The sequence below is a fragment of the Myotis brandtii genome, unplaced genomic scaffold, assembly GCF_000412655.1.
Source record: "Myotis brandtii unplaced genomic scaffold, ASM41265v1 scaffold292, whole genome shotgun sequence".
Classification (NCBI taxonomy): domain Eukaryota; kingdom Metazoa; phylum Chordata; class Mammalia; order Chiroptera; family Vespertilionidae; genus Myotis; species Myotis brandtii.
This window is the reverse complement of record NW_005361156.1, coordinates 61,290-82,646: the sequence shown is the minus strand read 5'-3', so window position 1 is coordinate 82,646 and position 21,357 is coordinate 61,290. Positions and strand designations below refer to the sequence as shown.

General features: G+C 57.9%; 2 protein-coding genes across 9 annotated transcripts in view; one reads left to right on the top strand and one right to left on the bottom strand.

The window, feature by feature from the left end:
• PKD1 (polycystic kidney disease 1 (autosomal dominant)) overlaps nucleotides 1-2,262 on the top strand; it is a 37,089-nt gene extending 34,827 nt beyond the window's left edge. Inside the window, exons 43-46 of the mRNA XM_014542178.1 lie at nucleotides 2-61; nucleotides 137-271; nucleotides 345-647; nucleotides 736-2,262. Coding sequence (XP_014397664.1) covers nucleotides 2-61; nucleotides 137-271; nucleotides 345-647; nucleotides 736-1,203 — 966 coding nt within the window. The 3' untranslated portion in view covers nucleotides 1,204-2,262. The remainder of the gene's footprint in view (nucleotide 1; nucleotides 62-136; nucleotides 272-344; nucleotides 648-735) is intronic.
• A 10-nt stretch (nucleotides 2,263-2,272) lies between these two features.
• Nucleotides 2,273-21,357, bottom strand: part of TSC2 (tuberous sclerosis 2) — a 37,353-nt gene continuing 18,268 nt past the window's right edge. For 3 of the 8 annotated variants that reach the window (XM_005869325.2, XM_005869328.2, XM_014542187.1), the window contains 22 exons: nucleotides 20,034-20,156; nucleotides 19,430-19,564; nucleotides 17,416-17,605; nucleotides 16,442-16,535; nucleotides 16,178-16,280; nucleotides 15,768-15,862; nucleotides 14,390-14,518; nucleotides 12,861-13,025; nucleotides 12,483-12,635; nucleotides 12,242-12,354; nucleotides 11,527-11,742; nucleotides 10,118-10,321; nucleotides 8,011-8,135; nucleotides 6,699-7,192; nucleotides 6,371-6,446; nucleotides 6,025-6,111; nucleotides 4,857-5,043; nucleotides 4,404-4,543; nucleotides 3,096-3,174; nucleotides 2,934-3,025; nucleotides 2,749-2,847; nucleotides 2,273-2,614 (listed from right to left, as the gene is read on the bottom strand). In XM_005869325.2, coding sequence (XP_005869387.1) covers nucleotides 2,450-2,614; nucleotides 2,749-2,847; nucleotides 2,934-3,025; nucleotides 3,096-3,174; nucleotides 4,404-4,543; nucleotides 4,857-5,043; nucleotides 6,025-6,111; nucleotides 6,371-6,446; nucleotides 6,699-7,192; nucleotides 8,011-8,135; nucleotides 10,118-10,321; nucleotides 11,527-11,742; nucleotides 12,242-12,354; nucleotides 12,483-12,635; nucleotides 12,861-13,025; nucleotides 14,390-14,518; nucleotides 15,768-15,862; nucleotides 16,178-16,280; nucleotides 16,442-16,535; nucleotides 17,416-17,605; nucleotides 19,430-19,564; nucleotides 20,034-20,156 — 3,264 coding nt within the window. In that variant the 3' untranslated portion in view covers nucleotides 2,273-2,449. The remainder of the gene's footprint in view (nucleotides 2,615-2,748; nucleotides 2,848-2,933; nucleotides 3,026-3,095; nucleotides 3,175-4,403; nucleotides 4,544-4,856; nucleotides 5,044-6,024; nucleotides 6,112-6,370; nucleotides 6,447-6,698; nucleotides 7,193-8,010; nucleotides 8,136-10,117; nucleotides 10,322-11,526; nucleotides 11,743-12,241; nucleotides 12,355-12,482; nucleotides 12,636-12,860; nucleotides 13,026-14,389; nucleotides 14,519-15,767; nucleotides 15,863-16,177; nucleotides 16,281-16,441; nucleotides 16,536-17,415; nucleotides 17,606-19,429; nucleotides 19,565-20,033; nucleotides 20,157-21,357) is intronic. The other 5 variants (XM_005869329.2, XM_005869331.2, XM_005869330.2 and 2 more) reach the window with 3 other exon arrangements.

Below are 21,357 nucleotides of genomic sequence, written 5' to 3'. Positions count from 1 at the left end.
GCCGCTGAGCGCTGCGGCCCGTGGTCTGGCCGCCTCGCTGCTTTTCCTGCTCTTGGTCAAGGTGAGGGCTGGACCAGCGGGCACGGGGGTGGGCAGGTGGGGCCAGGGTTGGTCGGCTGACGCCCTTTGCCCACAGGCCACCCAGCAGCTGCGCTTCGTGCGTCAGTGGTCGGTTTTCGGCAAGACGCTGTGCCGGGCCCTGCCGGAGCTCCTGGGTGCAGCCTTAGGCCTGGTGACGCTCTCGGTGGCCTATGCTCAGCTGGCTGTTCTGGTAGGTGATGGGAGGGCTCTAGGGGGAGGCTTAGCCCGGGGTGCACCCCTGACTCATGCCACCTTTCCCATAGCTGGTATCCTCTTGCGTGGACTCACTGAAGAGTGCGGCCCAGGCCCTCTTGGTGGTGTGCCCCAGGGCTGGTTGGCCAGCCCTGTGCCCTGAGTCCTGGCGCCTGTCCCCTGTGCTGTGCACGGGGCTCTGGGCCCTGCGACTGTGGGGTGCTCTGAGGCTGGGGGCAGTCCTTCTCCGGTGGCGGTACCATACTCTTCGTGGGGAGCTCTACCGCCCGGCTTGGGAGCCACAGGACTACGAGATGGTAGAATTGTTACTGCGCCGACTGCGCCTCTGGATGGGCTTCAGCAAGGTCAAGGAGGTGGGTACGGCCCAGTGGGGGGGAGAGGGACGCGCCCTGGGCTCACCAGGGCGCAGCCGGACTAACCGAGCCCCTGTGCCGCCCCCAGTTCCGCCACAAAGTCCGCTTCGAAGGGATGGAGCCACTGCCCTCCCGCTCATCCAGGGGCTCCAAGTCGTCCCCAGATGTGCCCCCGCCTACCGGGGACTCCGATGCCTCCCGTCTCTCAACCTCTTCTAGCCAGCTGGACGGGCTGGGTGTGGGCCTAGGCAGGCCAGGGCCACGGGTGGAACCCGAGCCCTCCCGCCTCCAAGCCGTATTCGAGGCCCTACTTGCCCAGTTTGACCGACTCAACCAGGCCACGGAGGACGTCTACCAGCTGGAGCGAAGGCTGCAGAGCCTGCACGGCCGAAGAACCAGCCAGTCCCCAACCTTACCGCCCCCTGGCTCCTCCACAGGCCTGCAGTCAGCCTTGCCCAGCCGCCTTGCCCGGGCCAGTCGAGGCATCGGCCTGACTACAAGCCCCAGCAGGGCTTCCTTACGGGCCAAGAACAAGGTCCACCCCAGCAGCACTTAGTCCCCAGGGACCTGAGCTCATGCCTTTTCCCCGGGGTGGCCTGTGGCTTTACTCCAGCCCCTTGGGCCCAGGAGATAATGCTCAGTATTACTTTCTGCCACCCTCAAGGTCTAGGGCCAGGCAGAACAGCTGCATGCAGCTCCCCCAGAGCGGGCAGCACTTGTCTCTCTGTGGGCTTCAGCACTTTAAAAGAGGCCAAGTGGCCAGTCAGGACCCAGGGTCCCCTCTCCAGCCCCCTGTGGGAGGACACAGCAGTATTGGACCTAGTGCCCGGCCTTTGAGATACTAATTTATTTCCCAAGTCCTCAGGTACAGCGGGCTGTGCCCGGCCCCACCTCCTGGGCAGACATTTCCCCCTTGCTAAGGATCCAGGCTGCGGGGAGGGAACCTGCACCCCTTATCCTCCCCCTAAATTATTACCTCTCCTGTCCCCTGCTGAGTGCACTTACTTCCAGCTGCCATCTATGTGTCTATTGTCAGTAATTTATATGGGGTTAAAAATGTATATATTTTTGTACGTCGCTATTTTTCACTAGGGCCAAGGGGCCTGGTGGCTGCAATGGCCTGGTGCCCACTGTTGCCTGCATGGAGGGGGAGCTGGGACTGCAGAGCTGGCCTCCTTCCCTTAGACATGTGCCCACATGGCCAGAGCCAAGAAAGTGACAGCTGCTGCTTGTTTCTGAGTCTGGCCTTGGGCAGGTGCTGGGGCTTTTGTTTGAGGGCATGGCTACTCCCTAGGCAGCTCTTATCACCACCATGGCCTTGCTGCCCTGCCCAAGGCCAGGCAGTGAGAGGCAGGGCCCAGGCCTGCTGGTGTCGGGTCTGAATCAGGAACAGCACTACTGTGGGGGAAAGCCCTCCCTGGGGCTGGCTCCCGGGGCTGGGGAAGGGGAGTGTGCAAACACTTGTGTGAGGCTTTCCTGAAGGGGGGAGGCCTTGAAAACAACCTAATGGGCCCCCTTAACTCTGTGGGCATGGCCAAAGCTTCAGCCTTGATCCTGCCCCTCTTCTCCTCCCCCCCAACAGACAAAGTCAAATAAACGAGTTGGCTGACTGCTACCTGTGTCTATGTCTGAGCATTGAGGGCCAGTGGGCACACGACCACTTTATTCATTTGCACAAATAAATGCTGCCCAATGCCTTGTAGGGGGCAGGGAGTCTAGCAGGGCAGCTGCAAGGAGCCCTGGGCATGTCCTCAGCGTCTTCGTGAGCTCCCCCAGGACCAGGCACTGCCCCAGCTGCAGCCTCACACGAACTCTGTGAAGTCATCCACGGAGGAGATGAGGCGCTTCCGCTGGCCTGTCTCATAGGTGGGCATGGGCTCGGCGGGGGCCTGCGCTGGGGCTTTGGCATGGCCAGTGGGGTGCATCAGGGGCAGGCTGGGGTTCGAGTAGTGGGCTTCCTCACGGATCTGAGGAGAGAGGAGGCCTTGGCAGCAAGCCCAGAGGGCAGTACGTGTTTTCTACCAGCTGGATATTGGCGGCCACCCTGGCCAGCCACCATTGTCTGGGGGAACCTCTGCAACCAGGTGCCCATCCTCCCTACCCGGTGGCGGAGCCTCTTGATGTGGCGGAGCCTGGCGATCCACTTGGAGGGATAGATGTCAGTGGGGTTGGAGCGGCTGTGGTGCACCTGTGAGGCCATCTGGGGCAGGGTGGGCAGAGTGGTGAGTCCTCTATGGGTGGTACCTATGGCCTGTCCCACCTGCCCAAGATGCCGCCTCTGCTCACATTTGCATGTAGGGCCATCTGGCGGGCCACGAAGGGCAGGTTGCGGTCAGACACAATCTTGGCCACGCTGGTGTCCACAAGGCCCTCCATGTCTGGGGGAAACACAGCACTCACATGGGGCTCAGGACCCCGAAAGCCTCCCCACCAGGCCCCAGGCCTCACCTTTCCTGCACTGCAGCGACACCAGGTTGCACTCATAGTCCAGGGGGGTGATGATCACGTGGACGAAGTTGAACTGGCCCTGCTCAGACAGAAGCAGGGTCACCCCAGCACCAAGGCCACTTTCTGCCACTTCCTCATGAAGGGCAGCAGCTCATCAGTGCTAGATGCTCGCTGATGCCACTGCTGTTTTTGCACACTCCCTCCTATCCAGCCTGGGGACTGGGGCTGGTATATGTCCTCTTGGCTGCCTTATGTTCTAAAACCCAACTTCTCCCACACCAGGATCCTAGCATATGAATTTGCCAAAGTTTAAGTGTTTAAGTTCACAGTCATAATCTTAAACAGTCACAGAGCCCCCCACACACACACACACATACATACACACAACACTGTCTGGGGCACTTGCTGCCACCCAGCTGAAAACTGCCTCATTGTCAACTGAAAGCAGCATGCGTAGCTCTGCGGGCTCCCAGCCCCTGGCTCAGATGCCCTCCACACGCTGACAGCTCCCAAGAGCCTCACCAGCCGGCACGTCCCAGTACCGCACACTCACCCCACGGGGCAGCCTCACCACCCACGCCTCGGCACTCCCTGGGCTCCCAACTTTGCAGCAAAGGAGAACCAACCAGCCTCCCTATAGGCACTCCTGCCCTCCACCAGTCTTCTGCCCAGAGCCTGTGTTCAGTAACCTCCAAAGCTTCCCGTTACATTGAGAATAAATCTGAACCCCTCTGAGCACCAGCACCTCAGACACCTGGGCTGCGCTGGGCTCCCCACCCTGCTTGGCCTTGCAGCTGTCTTCCATGTCCCCACTCTGACAAGTTGCCAGGACTGAGCCTACCTCCTCCCCTTAGGACCTCAAGCCCAAGCACATGAAAAGGGGAGGGAATCCAGGGCCTATCCCCACCCCCACCACTCTGCAATGATAGGCGGTAGCAAGGGAACAGGGCTCACAGCATTATGCGCACACTAAGCACCTACTACATGCACGCACCCTGCTAAGCACATGTGCATCCAGTTATTCCTCACAAAACCACAGGCGTGTGCCACAGGCTCAAAGAAGAAACTGGCAGGGTTATCATCCTCATTACAAAGGACACAGGCTCAGGGGGGACCTGGCCACCCCAGCTGGCAGTGGGGGACACTAAAGCAAGTCAGTGCTGCTGCTTGTCACCACACTGATCTCAGTGGCACTCACTGCTTCTATTCAACATGTGCCAGTGGGCACTTCCCCAGAGACATGGCCCCTAGCTAGGGTGCCCAGGGACCCAGATTCATGCCCACCTGCCCTGAAAGCCCCTTGCTCACTTTGATGGTACCCAGCTTGAAGTCCTCGCCAGAGTCATTGTAGACAATGGACACAAAGTCATTGCCCAGGTGGCGCTTCTTGTCACAGCGGTGCTTGTCCACGTCCTTGGTGGGCATCAGGGTGGCAATGTGGAAGACAGCTGTGAGGGAGAGGGGGAAGCTGCATGGGCCCGGTCCAGGCCAGGAAGGGTGCCGGCCAGGGGCAGTGGGGCCTCTATGCCTCTCGGCAGGAGCAGAGGCTCTGGGCGCCTGCAGGAGCCATGTCTCTGGTGCCTGGCCAGCAGCTTGGCTCCTCTCCCTGAGGGCAGAGCTTCCGGAAGCAGAGCTGCAGCCCAACTGCTGCCTCAGTGCTCAGGCTGATGCCCTCAGGCCCTTGGACACCTCCCCTGCTCCCCTGAGGACAGGCCAATAGGAAGGAGGTTGGGAGGACACATGCCACAGGACGGCTCACACCTTGCATGATGTCATCATGCCAGCAGTAGGTGAACTGGCCGTCCTCGCCACACACGTCCAGGCCACCCAGGTACACCTTATCTGGCTGACAGTCCTTGAGCTCGATGAGCTTGCCCAGGCCTGTCAGGAACTCCGTGTACCTGTAGGAGCCATGCTCGTTGGACAGGATGGCGAGTTCACTATTGCTCTGTAGAGAGAGAAGCATGGTGGCACCTCTCCCAAGTTGCCCTCCCCCGAGCACAGCTCCCAAGGGCCCCAGGGGGTTGCTGGGAGCCAGGGGTGGTTGGGGGGAGGGGGGGGGTGAATGGTATGGCTTGGCAAAGACCCCCACTTCTGTCATCAACCTGGACTCAGTACAAGGTAACTTCATTCCAACAGTTGCCCAGGTGACATCCTGGACGTCCCCCTTCTCTCATAATTAGTCTGCCAGCAAATGTAGTCAGCTCAATTGTCAAAATACACCCAGAACCCTAGCATTCCTCAGCACCCACTGACCTACTCCTCAGACCTGCCCTCTCTCACTTGGACTGTCACTACCCCACTTCTCCACTCGGCAACCAGAGGATGCTTTTGAGGTTTCGGTTGAGTCATAGCAAACCCGTGACTCAAAGCCATCCAAGACCCTCCCACCTCACTGGGAATAGAAATGCAGCCTTACAGCGACCCACGAGGCTCTCGCTGATTGGCCCTCCCCGTTAGTTCCCCACCTCCACCCCCTGCCCAGTGCTCACTCACTGCCAACCCTCAATTACACAAGGCGTGCCCCTCCCCAGGGCCTTTGCATGGGCTTTTCCCACAATGGATGCTCCCACACACACCTGCACACATACTGTCTCCCTCACATCTCTGCTCGGTGTCACCTCCCTTGGATCACTGACGAGAGCAGCACCCTGCTCACACTCAGGCTCCTGGGACCTCCCCTTCCCCTCCAGTCCTCAGCACCCTCTGGGGTACATGTGCTCACACACTGACCTTTCTCACTCCTGGGTCCTCACATCAGAATAGTACCTGGCATGGAGCTCAACAACCACTTCATACTCTAGCAACTTACACGGTAACAGCTCTGTGGAGGACCAAGGTCCATACTCCCAACCCCCAACCCAAGCAGGAAGGCCGCCCAGCTCTGCCCTGGCACTCAGGCCAGGCCCTGCCATCCCAGCAGCCTCACCTGGCCTTCTCCCACGTACAGGACGGCAATCTTGTGCGTGTCATATGATGGGATCTGGTCGAGGAGCTGCACTGACCGCTCGAAAGACTATAGCCACAGAGCCTGGTCTGAGTCCAGGGCAGTGGCTTGTCCCCTGCCACCCGCCCTGCCTGGCCAGGCTCAGCCAGACGCCTGCCAAGGGAGGGCTCACCCCACCCAGGTAGATCACCACAGGCTGCCACAGGGAGCGGAGGCTGCAGCCCTCTGCAAGCCTGGGTTAAGGCCACCACTATCCAGAGCTGGCATCCCACTGTGCCCTGACCCCAGGCTCCAGGGAACCCCTGAAGGGGAGAAAAGGCATGCCCACCTCATTGGGCAAAAGGATTGGCTTGTTGGACTCGTCACCAAAGAAAGGCGAATGGTAGAGCTGTAGGAACACAAAGCTGCAGAGGGAAAGATGATGAGGGCCGAGCGTGGCACTGCAGGTCCCAGATCGAGGTCCTGGCAGTGCGATCACAGCACACACAGAGCAGCAGGGCCTGAGCCCACTGCCCAAGGACTGCCCTCTCCTGTGACTCTGAACAGCCCAGAACAGAGGATATGCAGACCTGTACCCCAGCCTTTTCTACCCAAGCAATTAGATGCCACGTCACCCGAGACTGTCCGGGAGCTCCAGCCCAGAGCGTGAGGCTCACCTGGGGTTGATACCTGGCACCTTCTCGGCATTGGAGGCTCCTGCTCTGCTTTTGAAGGAGTCCCTCTCCACCCTCTTGCCCCTGCGTGACGGGGCCGAATCGGAGATGGTGTAGCCTCGGGGCCGCAGGCCACTGGGGGAGCGGGGACAGCTGGAAGGCATGGGGCCCTCGGGGTGGGAGGGGCCCCGGCTGGCTTCGCCTGGGGCTGACCAGGCAGCGCCTTCCCCATCAAGGATCCCTGACTGTGACCGAGCCTTAGCCTCAGGGCTCAGCCGGCCAACATCAGCCTTGTTCCCAGGGTCCCCGAGGATGTCCTGCAGGGTCTGCAGTTCAGGTGAGGAGCTGGACTTGCTCAGGGGCTGCGAGGGCTGGAAAGAGAGGTCCACGGAGGGCCGGGCTGCCTCGGAGGAGACAGCCCGCTCGATGGGGATCCCCCCAGCAGACAGCTCCTCTGCGCGGAATGACTTCTCCTCCTGGCTAGAGGTTGAAGATGACTGGAAAGAATGTATCCCAAGAAAACATTCATTGTCACTGAGCCCACGTGGTGTTTACCTGGAGGCAATGAGGCCCCACATGTCCTCCTGCCCAGGGCCACAGAGCCACCAGCACCAAGCTGATTATCCCAACCTCCCCCAGGACAGCACCTGCCTGTGCAACATGCTGGGCAAAGGAGCCAAGAACCCCACAAACCAAAGGCTGCCCCAGTGAGGAGCCACCCCTAGATGGAGCTCTTAGAAATCCACTGTCTGAGCAGAAGGGACTGGGAGGAGCAGCCATTTCTCTGATGAGAAAGGTGGGTTAAAAGACTCGCCCAAGCCCTGGCTCTATCAGTGGATAGAGCGTCAGCCTAGGGACTGAAGGGTCCCGGATTCTATTCCAGTCAAGGGCACATGCCCGGGTTGCGGGCTCGATCCCCAGTGGGGGGTGTGCAGGAGGCAGCCAATCAATGATTCTCTCTCATCATTGATGTTTCTATCTCTCTCTCCCTCTCCCTTCCTCTCTGAAACGAACAAAAATATATTTAAAAAAAAAAAAAGTTGGGGAAAAAAAAGACTTGCCCAAGTTCAGAACCACAAAGCTTGAGAATGGAGGGTCCCTGCCATCCGCTTGCCTAAGACCCTACCCCTTTGCCTTGGCTGTACCCCTGCTTCAGCCCCGGCCTTCCACCTCAGACCCTGCCTCAGTCTCACCCCTCCTCCCTCACCCAGTGGCTCAGGCTGAGATCTGAAAGCAAGCCTGGCTCTGAAGGCCCAAATGGAGAATACCCACAGGGCCCCTCAGGCCAGTGGCTCTGGTGCCCAGCGACACTCACCCTGCTGTAAGCCTCAGTGTGCCGGCAGCGCCTGTCTGGGCCTAGTGTTGCCTCAAAGTCCTCCAGTTCTGGGGGCAGCAAATTAGCCTCGTCTGGACTTCCCTCCTCAAGAACCACGGCCGAGTCTGGGAGGACACACATGGCTGCTGGGTGCTGGTCCGGCCCAGGGAGCTCACGTGGCCTCAAAGGTACCAGCCTTTTTCCCATGACAGGGCACAGGTGCCCCCAGCAGAACCTGACCCAAGGCCCTCCTTGCCTGTGGCTCTAAGCCACCCCTGCCCACCAAGCCAGCTGGAGTGGGTGTGAGACCTGACACAGGGTGACTCCTACACGGGCTCCAGGGGGTCAGGATGAGGGGTCATCTGGCTTCTCTAATCCCCAGCCACCCAGCCAGGTATCCAGAGAAGCGCCGCTGCTCCTGCAGCAAGGCAGGGAGGCGAGGGCAGATGGTCCCCAAGAGGGAGGAACAGCTGAGATGAGGCCCAGCTCAGGAGGAGGGGCTGGACCAGCCCCAGGACCTGGGGAAAGAGGCCTGAGCTCCTCCCTGCCTGGGCCGGAGGAGAGACGGACATGGGAGAAGTCCCTGTGCAAACTGGGGAGCCTGTTCTGGGAAGCAGAGGCTTGCCTTCCAAATCCAAGCCAAACCCGAAGCCAGGTGTGCTCAGAAGACATGATGCCCCAAAGCAGCGTTTCCTGTGCCAGTATCAGGGCCGGGGGCAGGGTAAGAAGGCACTGAGGGTTAGCTCAGCCCAAGGCCACCCACAAACAGCCCTGCACATGCGCAGTGCGTTAGCTATCTGCCAGAGCCCATCTGCACACTGCCCTTTCCTAACCGGCTCCTGCCCACACAGGGGATCCAGGCAGACCAGAGTGCTGCCCAGGTCAAGCCCTCCCTGCCAGGGCCTGGGGGTAACAGGCCAGAGGCCAGTCTGCAGGGTCCTCAGCCAGCCCATGACTATAGTAAAGGCAGACAGCCCAACCTGTGAGACCACCAGAGGCCAGGGCAAGGTCAGCTCGGCTGAGCCACCAGGGCCAGGCTCACCCCCAAAAAACTGTGCCCTGCCGGCACCTGTGGCTCAGCTGCCCAGTGTCACCTCATCAAACCTGAAGAAGGGGCTGGAAGGGCCCATCCAGCCTGGGAATAAAGTTCAGCCACAAAGGCTGAGCAGAGGGGTTCCTGCCGGCAAAGCAGACATTATGCACAGATATCTTCATGCGAGTCAGGGCCCTGATCCTGGAGGGTAAGGAGAGGCCGACAAGATCACGGAGGGATGAGCGGAGGAGGGACAGTGAAAACAGCACCTATGAGGCAGAGCGGGGCTCTGCAGCAAGCCCTGCTTTCCTAAGGAGATGCACGAATACCAGCCCAGGAAATGCTCCTGTGCAACCTTCCTTGGCAACTGAACTGGTACAGGGGCGAGAAAGAGGCCACTGCAAGGGAAGCCAGCAGAGACTATGCACAGGTGGAACAGAAAGGACAGGCACCACGAGACCTGCACAGAACCAGAGCCTGGAGAGAGGGGAGGCCAGCAGCGTCCGGGCAGGCAGGTGGGCAGGTGCGCATGGGGTCTCAGCTCTCTACGCTGCTGGAGTGGATCTGGGGGAGGGGCGTGCATCCCTCCTCCTCGGGAACAGAGCTCGGCCTCTGAGCCTATCTGTGGCCAGAGGGTGGCCTAGGACGGCCCCAGTCCAGTCAGGCAGGGGCATTAGAGCTCACAGGCAGGCTCAGGCTATGTGCTTGGTGCATCCAAATCCACATCCCAGCAAAAGTGGGGGCCCCCCTGTAGCCCCACACACTGAGCACCCCGAGGAGGGAGCAGGGCAAAGGCTTCTCACAGCCCCGCCACATCCATCCTTGAGTAGGACCGCGGAGGGGACATCAAGCCTGCCGCTCCCCCAGTGCCCAGTCTCTAAGGAGAGTCCCGCCTGCTGGAGCAGGTCCTGCTCCCAAACATCAGGGTTGGCAGCGTAGGCACCCTCCTTGTAATGCCCGAGGCTGGCAGTACCAAGAAAGATTTGGGGACCCCATTGGGCATGTGCCCATAGTGTGGTGGGCCACACCGCCATCAGATGGTGTGTACCAGGTGGGAGACAGGCCAGTGCTCACCTGTGTTAGACCGTGGGGGTGGGGAAGGCTTGGCTGAGCTGGCTGCCGGCACTGACAGTGACTTGTACAGGGCCGTGTCGCGGCGCTCCTTGAAGCGCTCTGCGGCCATGAGGGCATTGGACAGCTCCTGCAGTGGCATGTTGTTGATGTCCGAGGAAAAGGGGCTGAGTGGGTTCTCCAGGCTCATCAGCCAGCTGGTATTCCCTGAGGGCAGGCAGTACCCCTCAGGCTGCAGGTACATGCATCCAACCTGTCACCTCCCCACCCCTGGCCCTCCCTGGGCAGCCCCTGATACGCTGTCCTTTCGGGTATGCACCCGGGGCCTTCAGGGCTCTTCGTGCTCAAAGCAGAGAGTGAAGGACCCCGGATCCCCAGGCCCCAAGGTCAGAGTAACACCTATCTAGTGGTCACCCTTCTTAGTGATGAGCAAGCCTCTGCCCCAGGTCAGCTCTTGCACCCAGACCAGGCTCAGGAGGCATTTCAAGGCAGCAGACTCCTCACCAGTGGACTGGGCAGGGCCTAGTTTCAGAGGCTCTGGGCTCTGACCCTGGAAGAATGGCTCGAGCTTCCTTCCTGAGCCTCCTCACATCACAGTGTCTCACCTGACCCCACCCACATCCTCCTGTCCTATCTGGCCCTTTCTCACCTCGTCTCCCGCCTCCCGATGGCCCCCTCTCCAACGGGAACCCAGGGGGACTGGGCTAAAACACGAGTGAGGAGCCTCTCTGCGCCCCCACCCCCAGGGCCTTGCGGCTCAGCATCCCATCCCTCTCACCACTCGGTCACCATCAGCCCAGACCATGACCGAGGTGCCTCCTCAACCCTGCGCCTTGGCTTCTAAGTCCTTCTTTAACCCGAAATACCTGTTATAGTCTGATTGTCTCCCTAAAAGTCATGTTGAGTCTTAACCCCCAGGATCTCAGAGGGTGACTCTATTTGGAGATGAGGTCTTTAAATAGGAGATTAAGGTAAAATGAGGTCGTACTGGTGGGCCCCATCCAATCTGACTGGTGTCCTCATAAGAGGCGATATGGACAGAGACACGTATAGAAGGACATCAATGTGGGGACATGGGGAGGAGATGACCATCAATAAACAAACCAAGGCCTCAGCAAGAACCAGCCCTGCCGACATCTTGATCTCAGACTTCCAGACTCCAGGACTGAGGAAATACATTCATTACGTAAGCCCCCAGTCTGTGGCGCTTTGTTATGGAACCTGGGCAGACTGTTGTGTTCCCACTTAGCCACCTGCATGTCCCCCACTGTCCACCTCTGGGGACTTAACTCAAATGCCCGTGGCCCAGCCTGCCTGTTGCTCGCTCGTGTGATTCCCCCTTATGGGTAACTGTCCCCCACTACGTGGTAAGAGACCCACGCTGGCTGAGCACAGGGCCACCCCCTCAGTACCTGTGGGCCTCCGGACCAAGATCTCTGCCCAGCCCTGGGTCAGCAGGGGCACATAGGCCGCCAGGTTGGTCTTCTCCTTCTGCACCGGGCGCTGGGTGCTGGCCGAGGCCTTCTCAGGCTTGCTGGCTGGTGTGGTCTGTGGGCCTGGGAAAGCAGGGCTGCCTGGGAAGTGGGAGGCCGGAGTGTCCAGGGCACCAATGCGAAGGCCGTGGCCCCCTGAAGGGATTGAGGGCAGAATGGCTGGTGACCACCTCTTGCCCGGTGCAAAGCCACCCACACAGAGGTGGCTGCTCCACCCAAGGCCCATCTGGCCAAGAAGCCCCACGTCAGTGCCCAGAACAGCTCAGTCCTCCCTGGGCATGGCCCTCTTAGGGCATCAGCTTTAGTGGACCCAGAATCACAGGAAGGGCCCCAGCACCTGTCCCATAATTGGACTATGGCTTATTCCAGCTGCATCTGAGAAGAGCCCAGGAGTGAGCTAAGCTAAAGGCCAGGATTGCTGAGGGCTCACAGGAAACACTGGCCGTGAGAACAGAACCCTCAGCGGCCTGTGTTACACCCTCTCTCACCCATGATGCGGGCTCACAGAGACAGCACCCCATCATTCAGGAACTGGGCCAGGCCTAAAGCCAACCTCCTGGGCCCCTGCCCTCAGGGCCTTGCTGAGCTCAGGGATCTAGAGACACGTCTGTGAGGGAGTGGGGTGGAGGCTCACCAGACATGGAGCGAACCCGGTCCCGGGCCCCGAGGCACACCTGCTGCCCAGCCTGGGACTCCAGTTTGGCTGGTGCCTCCTTTGTCTGTCTCCTGTGCATGCTGAGGTCAGAGCTGGAGACAGAGGGCCCATACAGAGCATGACCAGGGTGCCCCACGGGCTCAAGACCAGCACAGCACTGTCCCATGCAAGCCTGGGCACTGTCAGGGTTGAGCAGGCAGGGGGCGGAAGGTTCAGTCACCTCAACTCTGGACTGCCCTCCAGTTCTCCAGAGTCCAGGCCCAGAAGTGACCGGGTTCCAGTCCCCACACTCGTTGTCACGGTGATAAGCTTATTCCCAACCAGCCAGGTTTTGGTCCTACCTCCGGCCAGGAGAAACTCTCCCACGGGGGACCTGAAAGCACAGGAGTAGAGGCCCTGCTGCTGGACCACCCGGTGGAAGCACTGGAGGGGCATCCTCAGTCAGGCAGAGCTGCCCTGCCTGGGCCAACCCGAAGGAAGGAGCCCCACAGGCCACACCTGCTGCCACCACTTTGACCAAGTACAGTCACTGGTTAAAGCAGTGGCAGGAAAGCTGGCCCTATGCCCACCCTGCCCCAACCCTGGAGCTGGCCCACACCTCTTAGGGACTGCTGTGAAGTTGGAGAACACGTATCTGGCCATCATATCCAGACATGTTTCTGTGAGCTCCAAGTGGAGATTTTTCAAGTTGTCATCGGCCTGGGCCATCGAGTTCTCATCTGCAGACCCCAAACTGGCGCTCGTGAGGGACGTCTGGATCCTGCTGGAGGGAGGGGCCATGGCAAGGTCAGGGCACTGGGCAGGCCAAATTATCTACCATGGGGACCAGAGATGGAGGCATGCATGTGCTGAGAGGGCCAAGCCAGAAAGACCCCACCAGTGCATATGGCCACGGGAGCCACAGCTTGGCCAACAGAGTGGACATGTCACCCCAGAGAGGAAGTGCAGGAGCTGATGGCAGACCCAGGCCCACTCCTGGGAGCAGAGGCTTAGGAGGCAGGAGAGATAGGACATCCCCTCACCAAAGCACGGGAGTTAGGCGATGGCTTCGTGGCGGAAGTTTAGTCATGCACAGACAGCGAGACCACGGGACGCACGCACAAAGATTGCATTCTGCCCACAGGGCCTCCCATCGAGGACAGGAAGGGTCTGGGCTTCGTGTGTGGCTCTTTACCCTCACACTCGGGTCACCCTGTGCTCCACATGCACCCCAGTGACCAGAAGAGGGGGGCTCGTGCAGGTTTAATTCTGATACAAATGCCACATCACCTTTGCCATATTTTGTGCATGGAAAAAAGCTAAGAGGGAGCCTCCTCACTGACCACTGCCCCCCCCCACCCCCCACCCTGAGCCAAACCCCGTTCAGTGGAGGCCAGCCTGAGGCTGGAGCCCAAGCCAGGCATCAGGGAGGAGGTGGGTCTCCGAGCAGCAGGACACAGGTCTGAAGGGGCTTCCAAGTGAAGAAGCAGGTATCCCCTGCTTAGTGCAGCCTGGCCTGGTCAGCACGAACAGTGACCCCGAGAGCCAACACCTGCACCCCAACACAGCAGGAAGGAGACCAAGACTTCACCCCTCAAAAGTCCAGGCCTCCCGTGCCCCTCCCAGGTTGGCCCCCACCCCTACTGCCCTACAAACACACCCCCATTCCCTTTCAGCTACCACAGAAAGCAGACCTTTTCTAGAAGAAAGCTCAAGAAGAACATTCACTAGAGAGGATATGGAAGCCAAACCCTGGAGAATGTGTTCCCACTGCTGTAACTTGCAAAGGCCCCTGATCACTGGGGACAGGCCTGCAGGAGGCTGCCAATGGACACTTGCTTCTGGCTCCCAGACGGCCTGAGGAAGCCGTGTAGCCAGCCCGTGCTTGTTCGAGGCTTGGGGACAGAATGCAACCTTCCCACCCCTCACTGCCAGGCTCCCTGGACCAATGGCTGGGGTCAGCAGGGCAGGCCACTGTGGCCAAGAGGTGCCACTTGGGCTCTCCTGCTTCAGCCAGGGAGGGCATGGGCAGGCAACAAAGTCATGCAAGCAGCCCCATGCACCGCCACCCAGGTGCTCCCGCCTGGCAGCGCCACTTCACGGGCCAAGCTCCAGGGTCTGAGCCCCCCACCCCACAAAGCCCACTACCTGCGGACCACATGTTCAGACACACTGATGCTGCGGCACCGGAAGGCATCGGCTGCAGAGCTCTCCTTGAATTCTTTGACGGGTGGAGAGTTATTCAAGCCTTGTTTGGGGGGTCTGGCTATCCTCAAACTACCAGGTGAGGAAGGAAGGCCCAAGCCCCAGGGAGCCCAGCTCCCGGGAGGGGAGAGCAAGCCATTGGAGGGATGAGGAGGAAAGGTCACAGGCCACAGGGTCAGCATGGAGAGCCCATGGGTGAGATGAACAAAAAATCATGCCAGAAGCCAGTTAGCAGGGGGAAGAAACAGAAAACAAAAACGCATGAAAATACATCTTGTAAACATGACAGAAAAAGGTTTCACTCGTGATACCAAAACAAAGAACACTAGTGCAAACTAAACGTGTGGATCTCCCCGCACGGCAGATTCCAGGCTGTGCTGACCAGTGTCCTGCGCCCTGAGGAAGGCCGCACTGCCCAGCGCAGGGACTAGGAAGAGCTGAGGCCCTGAAGGTAACTGTTCAGAGAGGCTAGTTCTTAACTGGCGGCCCCCAGCCACCAGAGGCTTGAGAGAACAGCTTGTGACTTTTGGTCCCACTGACCTGGTCATTCTGGAAAATGCCGTATTCCCACTTAGGGAGAGCCAGAAAAGCTTAGGCAGGAAGGTGGGGGACAGGAAGGGGGGAGCCGTCCAAATGAAATGCAAACAAGAACACAAGGCCTAGCACAGATCTTTGTCAGATTCGGCAGAAGCGGCTGCGATGGTAGAGAAGAACATGTCCCCTAGTTAGCCAAGGGCTGGGAGGTGAGTTCTGGAGAAAGGGCACCCGGCCCGAGGCTGGGCTGACCACAGGGCCCTGGGTCCCCAGGGGAGGGTGTTGGGGTCCTGAGGCTCCTCCCCATCCAGGCCAGGTATTTGGCTTCTCAGGAGTCACAGATGCCCTAATGCAACCCTGGGCTCGTTCAGTAGAGTCAGACCCAAACACAGATGTCCTACTTACTGCTGGCACCCCAATCCCCAGCTCAGCACCTCTTGCACTGGCCACCCAGGCAGGCCAGGACTGGCCACGGCCCAGCACGCAGTGTCCATGATGCCGCAGACCACACGGCCGCTTGGTGAGAAGAGCTCTGTGCTCTCCAACTGAACGTGGAGCACTAGTGGCCTTCACAGGCCCTGCCCTGCCTCACAACCCAGGGCACCTTGGTGCCCAGCACAGCCTGCACAGGGGCCTACCCTCAGCCACACGTCCCATTTCCATTTATTAGCCTGGGGACAGCCGGGCAGCCCCAGGCCCTGCATGCACCATGCTGGTCACAGGTCACAGCTCACAGACCTGCCCTGCCCCACCCGGACACCAGGCACACCCATGACAGGCCCCACACCTCTTGGGCCTCTCGTTGAGACTGGTGCTCCGTGCTCTGAAGCTGTCCTTCTCAGGGGTATCATCAAAAGACCGGAGGACGTTGGAGCGCAGGCCCTGTCAGAGTGGAGCAGATTGAGCTGGAATTGGGGGAACTGGCCCTTGAGGCACCCACATGCTTCTTCCCTGTGCACTTATCCGCCCCACCCAGGTGTGCTGCCAACCGGGATAAGCTGCAGATCTAGGACAGCGGTGGCAGCTCCTGCCCCCATGCCCACAAGTGTGTCCCAGTGGGCCAGGCTCAGCAGAGCAAGTTCCTGGGCATCGTAAGCATAGTACCAAACAATGCCCGACCTCTATCACCATCTATCACCCGGCTCCAGCCATGGACAGCCGACAGCAAAGCCAGTCCCAGCCCTAACACTGGCTTACCTTCGTGATAAAAGGAACAAAGTCTTTCCGGAAGGGCAGGCGGCACCTAATGAACCACATAGCTATGACATGATGGGCCAGGCACACAATGTACTGATTGAACCTGTGAGAAGAAAGTGCAGGAGCTCCATCCCGGCACTTGAGAGAAATGCTCCAGGAACTGGAAGCGCAGACCAATTCCAGGGCACGGAGGCAGCGTGGCTCTCTGCTCCGAGAGGCCTGGCCTCTGGGCTGGCCTCCCAGGGCACGCACACCAGCACTTACTTGGAAGGGTTGGTATATGGCAGGGAGATGGCAAACACGCTCGCGTACTGCTCTGCTGCGAAGTTCCTGTAGAGATGAGGCAGCCTGGCCAGAGCTGCGAAGCAAGAGATAGCCAGTGAGAGCGCCCAGGCTAGCCCGGCAAAGACAGCCCAAGGCTGCAGCGGGGGCTGAGGTTACCAGAGTCCTCTGTTGTCTCTGAAAGGCAGTGCTGTCATTTTGACCCAAGAGGGCTGCAAAGGAATAAAGGTCACAGCCCACCAATATGACCCTTGGCCCTGGCCCTCTATACCCAGGGCTGGCAAACTATGGTCCCTAGACCAAATCTGGCCAGTGGCCTGCATTTGTATGACCCATGAGCTAAGAATCATTTTTACATTTTTAAAAGGGTTGTAAACAAAATGAATGTACAACATATGTGGCCCTTTGCAGAAGTACTGGCCCTGTTTGGCTTCTGTTGTCCACACACCTGAGGGCCTACTTAGGGCCAAACACACACTAGGATACTGGGAATGGAGGGGTGAGCGAGGCACCTTTGGTTCCTGGAAGTCACAGTCTGAGAGGTGAGTCAGCAAAGCCCCTCCAAGCTGTGGTGTGTGCTTTGAGGGGGACAAAGAGGAGGCTGTGAGAGCCAGGCTGATTGCAGGGGCCAATGTCAGGTAACAGGAAGCTTCTGTGCAATTTAAACTGACACTGAGGGGAAAAAGGAGCCAGCCACTCAGAGGCTAGGAAGGAGGAAAGCATTCAAGGCACAGGTGCAAAGGTCCTGAGGCAGCAGAGGGTGGCATGTCCCAGGTTCCCAGGAGGACAGTGCACCTACATGCAGCCACAGAAAGGTTACGAGATGAGGTCAGAGAAGTCAGCTCAGGGTATTTCAGGCAGGGCAGGACACAGCCCCAAACTCAAGGGTCCACCCTACACTCACACATGCATGCACATGTGCACACATTTACACACATGGAGGTGCAGACACTTACTTGACAGGAACTCAAGAAGTGGAATGGCCATACTGGCCGTGGCCGAGATGTGTGTGAGCTTCACAACCAGGATGGGCAGAGCTTTGATCATGATGTCGGGCATCTCCACGCTGCAGATGGCCAGGGCCACCACACACTGGCTGGCGCAGCGGAAGATGAGGCCTTGCTCCAGGCAGTACACCATCTCCCGCTATGGGCAGCACAGATGCCTCAGACCCAGCCCCGGACAAACCAGCCCTCTGTACCCCTACCTGTCTGACAGCTGTTCTGGTGAACCAGGGCGTGGTCTACCCTCACCCGCTCTAAAATGTTCTGCACAGAAGGTCAAGGCTTATGAAGGTTAAGTGCCTTGTCCCAGGTCTCTGAGCATCTAAGTGGCAGAGCCAGCAGCAGCTGGCCCCACCTAAGCTGACTGGATATGGGGGCTACTCCAGTCAGATGCTTCCTGACACTTCCCCACCAGCCAACACCCTGGAGCCAGGACATACTGGGCCCATCATCCCCTGGGTTCTGGGACCCCCAACTTATTTAGGTTGGCCTAAATAAGCAAGGGGAGGTTCTGCCTGACACAGTAAGGCCGCTAGGCCCACACGGACCCCGGCATTATCCTCCATGAAGACAGTAAGGCTGGGCCCGTAGACTAATGCCAAGTGCAGGCTTGAGCCACAGCCTCAGCACAAACCACCTGGCGGCTCGAGGCCCCACAGATGATTTTGATTTCCTGCAGCTGCCCCACCCCCCAGAAGTGTTTCGGGCCTCAAGGTTCTCAGGGAACTCAGCCCAGCATGGCTAGCTGCCCCTTGGGGGATACGAGGAGGGAACGGAGGAGGGAACGGGATGGGAAGTGAAGTGTGAATTCCCACAGTGCTGTGGTGATCAGGAACTCAGAAAGCCCAGAATCTGAGTACCGGCCTCTCTCCTTGCTGGCCATGACTTTGAGCATGCTACCTGACCTCTCTAAGGCAAGGTTTTGACAAAGAAAGGTGTCAGGAATTTATTTTATTATTATTTTTTAATCCTCACCTAAGGATATGTTTTTATTTATTTTAGAGGAAGGGAGAGGGAGAAAACAAAACAAAACATCAATTTGAGAGAGAAACATCAATTGGTTGCCTCCTATATGCACCCTGAACAACCAGGGATCAAACCCACAACCTGGGTATGTGCCCTGACCAGGAATCAAACCCACAACCTTTTGGTGTATGGGATGATGCTCCAACCAAGCTATTCTGGGCAGTGCAGGTGTTGTGGATTTAAATGAGATAGTAGTAAATGTAAGGGCTCAATGTGGGCCTCACTCACAGCAGCAATGAATAAATAAATCAAGCATTGCTATTCATGCTTGCTGCACCTGATGACAGATGTGGAGGTAGATGGAAGTCAGGGGGCCCTCGGCCCAGCCACACTGCCTCTCAAAACAGGGCCAGCTCTGCCAAGAAGCTTGGCCACCTGTCCTAAAGCTGTAGCAAGGACAAGCGAGGCAACATTCCTCAAAAAGACGCTTCTGCCTGGCCGGCATGGCTCAGTGGTTGAGCGTCGACCTGTGAATCAGGAGGTCACAGTTAGATTCTCGGTCAGGACATATTCCCGGTTTGTGGGCTCCATCCCCAGTGGAGGTGTGCAGGAGGTAGCTGATCAATGATTCTCATCACTGATGTTTTTCTCTTTCTCTCCCCCTCTCCCTTCCTCTCTGAAATCAATAAAAACATATTATTTTTTTTAAAAAAAAGATGTTTCTGGGTGTTTGTTGGGCGGGGGAGGGGGGCAATCGGTGCTGCATTAAGCCCACACACCCCAGAGGAGTGCTCAGGAATGCCAGGGGATTCAGATGTCTGCAGTGCCAGGGTGGGTCAGGGGTCCAGTGGGCACACAGGGAAGCAAAGCCAGGCCCCTCGCCCTGGCCTAGCAGCCACAGTAAGTTAGGAGGAAAATGTTGAGCCCATTTGCCTGAAGCGAACACCCTGAGGATCAGACAGGCACCACAAAGTTCGACTGTCACTCTCCCATCTGGTACCTGTTTGGCTTTGTCTAAGTAGTTATGGTAAGAGATCAATGCTGTCAGCACAGGAACCACAGCCAGATGTAGGTCAGTTCTGGAGAACCCTTCTGGGGTGCCTCGAAGTCGTTCGAGGGTCTTGGGACCTGAAAGCTAACAGACAAGGGCCAGATGTGAAGCCAACTAAGTCAACTGTCGGGCGGCCAGAAGTCCCTGGGAACATAGACCCAGTGGGAAGAGGGTCAAAAGCCCAGGGGCCTCCTTACTTCCTTTTCCGGTCAAAGGTCTGCCTTTTCAGAGAGAGACAGGAAATGTGATTGATGTCCCTGTCACAGGAGCCCCGGTGAGGAAGAGACCTCACACTCAGTATCCTGAGTTCTAGCTCTACATTGGGGACCTCCCATTTTCTGCCCCATAAGCTGGAAAGAAGGACGGGCCCTGGAAGCATGGTCTGCACTCTAGACAGAGATCACATCTCTGAAGGAAATGCTTTGATCATGATGTTGGTTTCACCATGCCTCCCAGGGCTTGTAGCCTTTTAGAGAGAGAGGAACTATGCTGCAGCACCACCACCAGTGGCACAGGAACCCTTCAGTGAGTGACACAGGAAGCAGCATGTTACCATGAAGCACAGAGCAGAAGACAGCTGGTCAACGCTGCACGGAGAGGTGAAAATGAGGACCTTGTAACGCAGCGACTCGGGCAGCTTGCTGAGCACAAGCTTCAGCACCTTCCAGTCAGTCTCCTGCAGGAAGAGGGGGCAGTCAGGGGGAGATGGAGTTTCCAAGTTTGAATCTCTAGGCCAGCGGTTCTCAACCTGTGGGTCGCGACCCCTTTGGCGGTCAAACGACCCTTTCACAGGGGTCGCCTAAGACCATCCTGCAGATCAGATATTTACATTACGATCCCACCACCTGAATAAGCTAAGAGGGAGGCTTTCCCTAGGTCCCTCAGATAAGGACAATCCTGTGAGATCCTTAGCAGAGAACCCAGCCAAGTCTGCTGGACTTCTGACCTACAGAAACTGTAAGAAATTTGTGTTGTCTAAAGCTTCCATGTTTGTGGCAATTTGTTAAGGAAGTGGTAGAAAATCAATAAAGTCATCAAGAATATATATGAGATAGTTGGTACCTATTGAGGGAAGACTAGAGACATGAAGAGAGGAAACAGAGCAGCAAAAAAAATAACAGAGGCTGATATTAATATCCTGTCATGAATTGAGGCCATTGATGAACTCAGTTTTGTGAAACTGAGGTTAAAAAAATAGTATGCAGGGGAAAAAAAAACTTGGTAACTATTTGTCCAGGAAATTTCAAGAGCACTCTCTGGTCTCATCAAGGTGCAATTCTGCATGAAGAAGAAACTTATACTTGCTTCTGGACAGGCCTGTCTTTCTCAGTCTATAGCAGCAGTTCTCAACCTTTGGGTCGCGACCCTTTTGGTGGTCGAACGACCCTTTCACAGGGGTCGCCTAAGGCCATCCTGCATATCAGATTTTACATTACGATTCATAACAGTAGCAACATTACAGTTATGAAGTAGCAACGAAAATAATTTTATGGTTGGGTCACAACATGAGGAACTGTATTTAAAGGGCCAGAAGGTTGAGAACCACTGCTCTAGTTGGAGCTGAATAGCTGGTGGGGGTGGGGTGTGTGGACCCTCCTCTTCTGTTTTCCACGCTTCTGGGCAGGGCAACAGCTGCCCTTCCCTTTGCCAGGCCGAGTGAAGGCCCAGTGCAGAGCCAACACTGCCTCTCTCTTCTCAGCTGGATCTGGAACTTCCACCCACCTGGCTCCATCCTTCCCGTTCGCCCAACAGAGACCACAGGACGGCCTGCCTACTGCACTGAACTCCAGGGCCCTCACTGATGCCCACTCAGCACGACAGATAAGGTGCTAGTACAGCAGGAAAAGCTATTACACCAGCTCCAAGGGAGCAGCAGC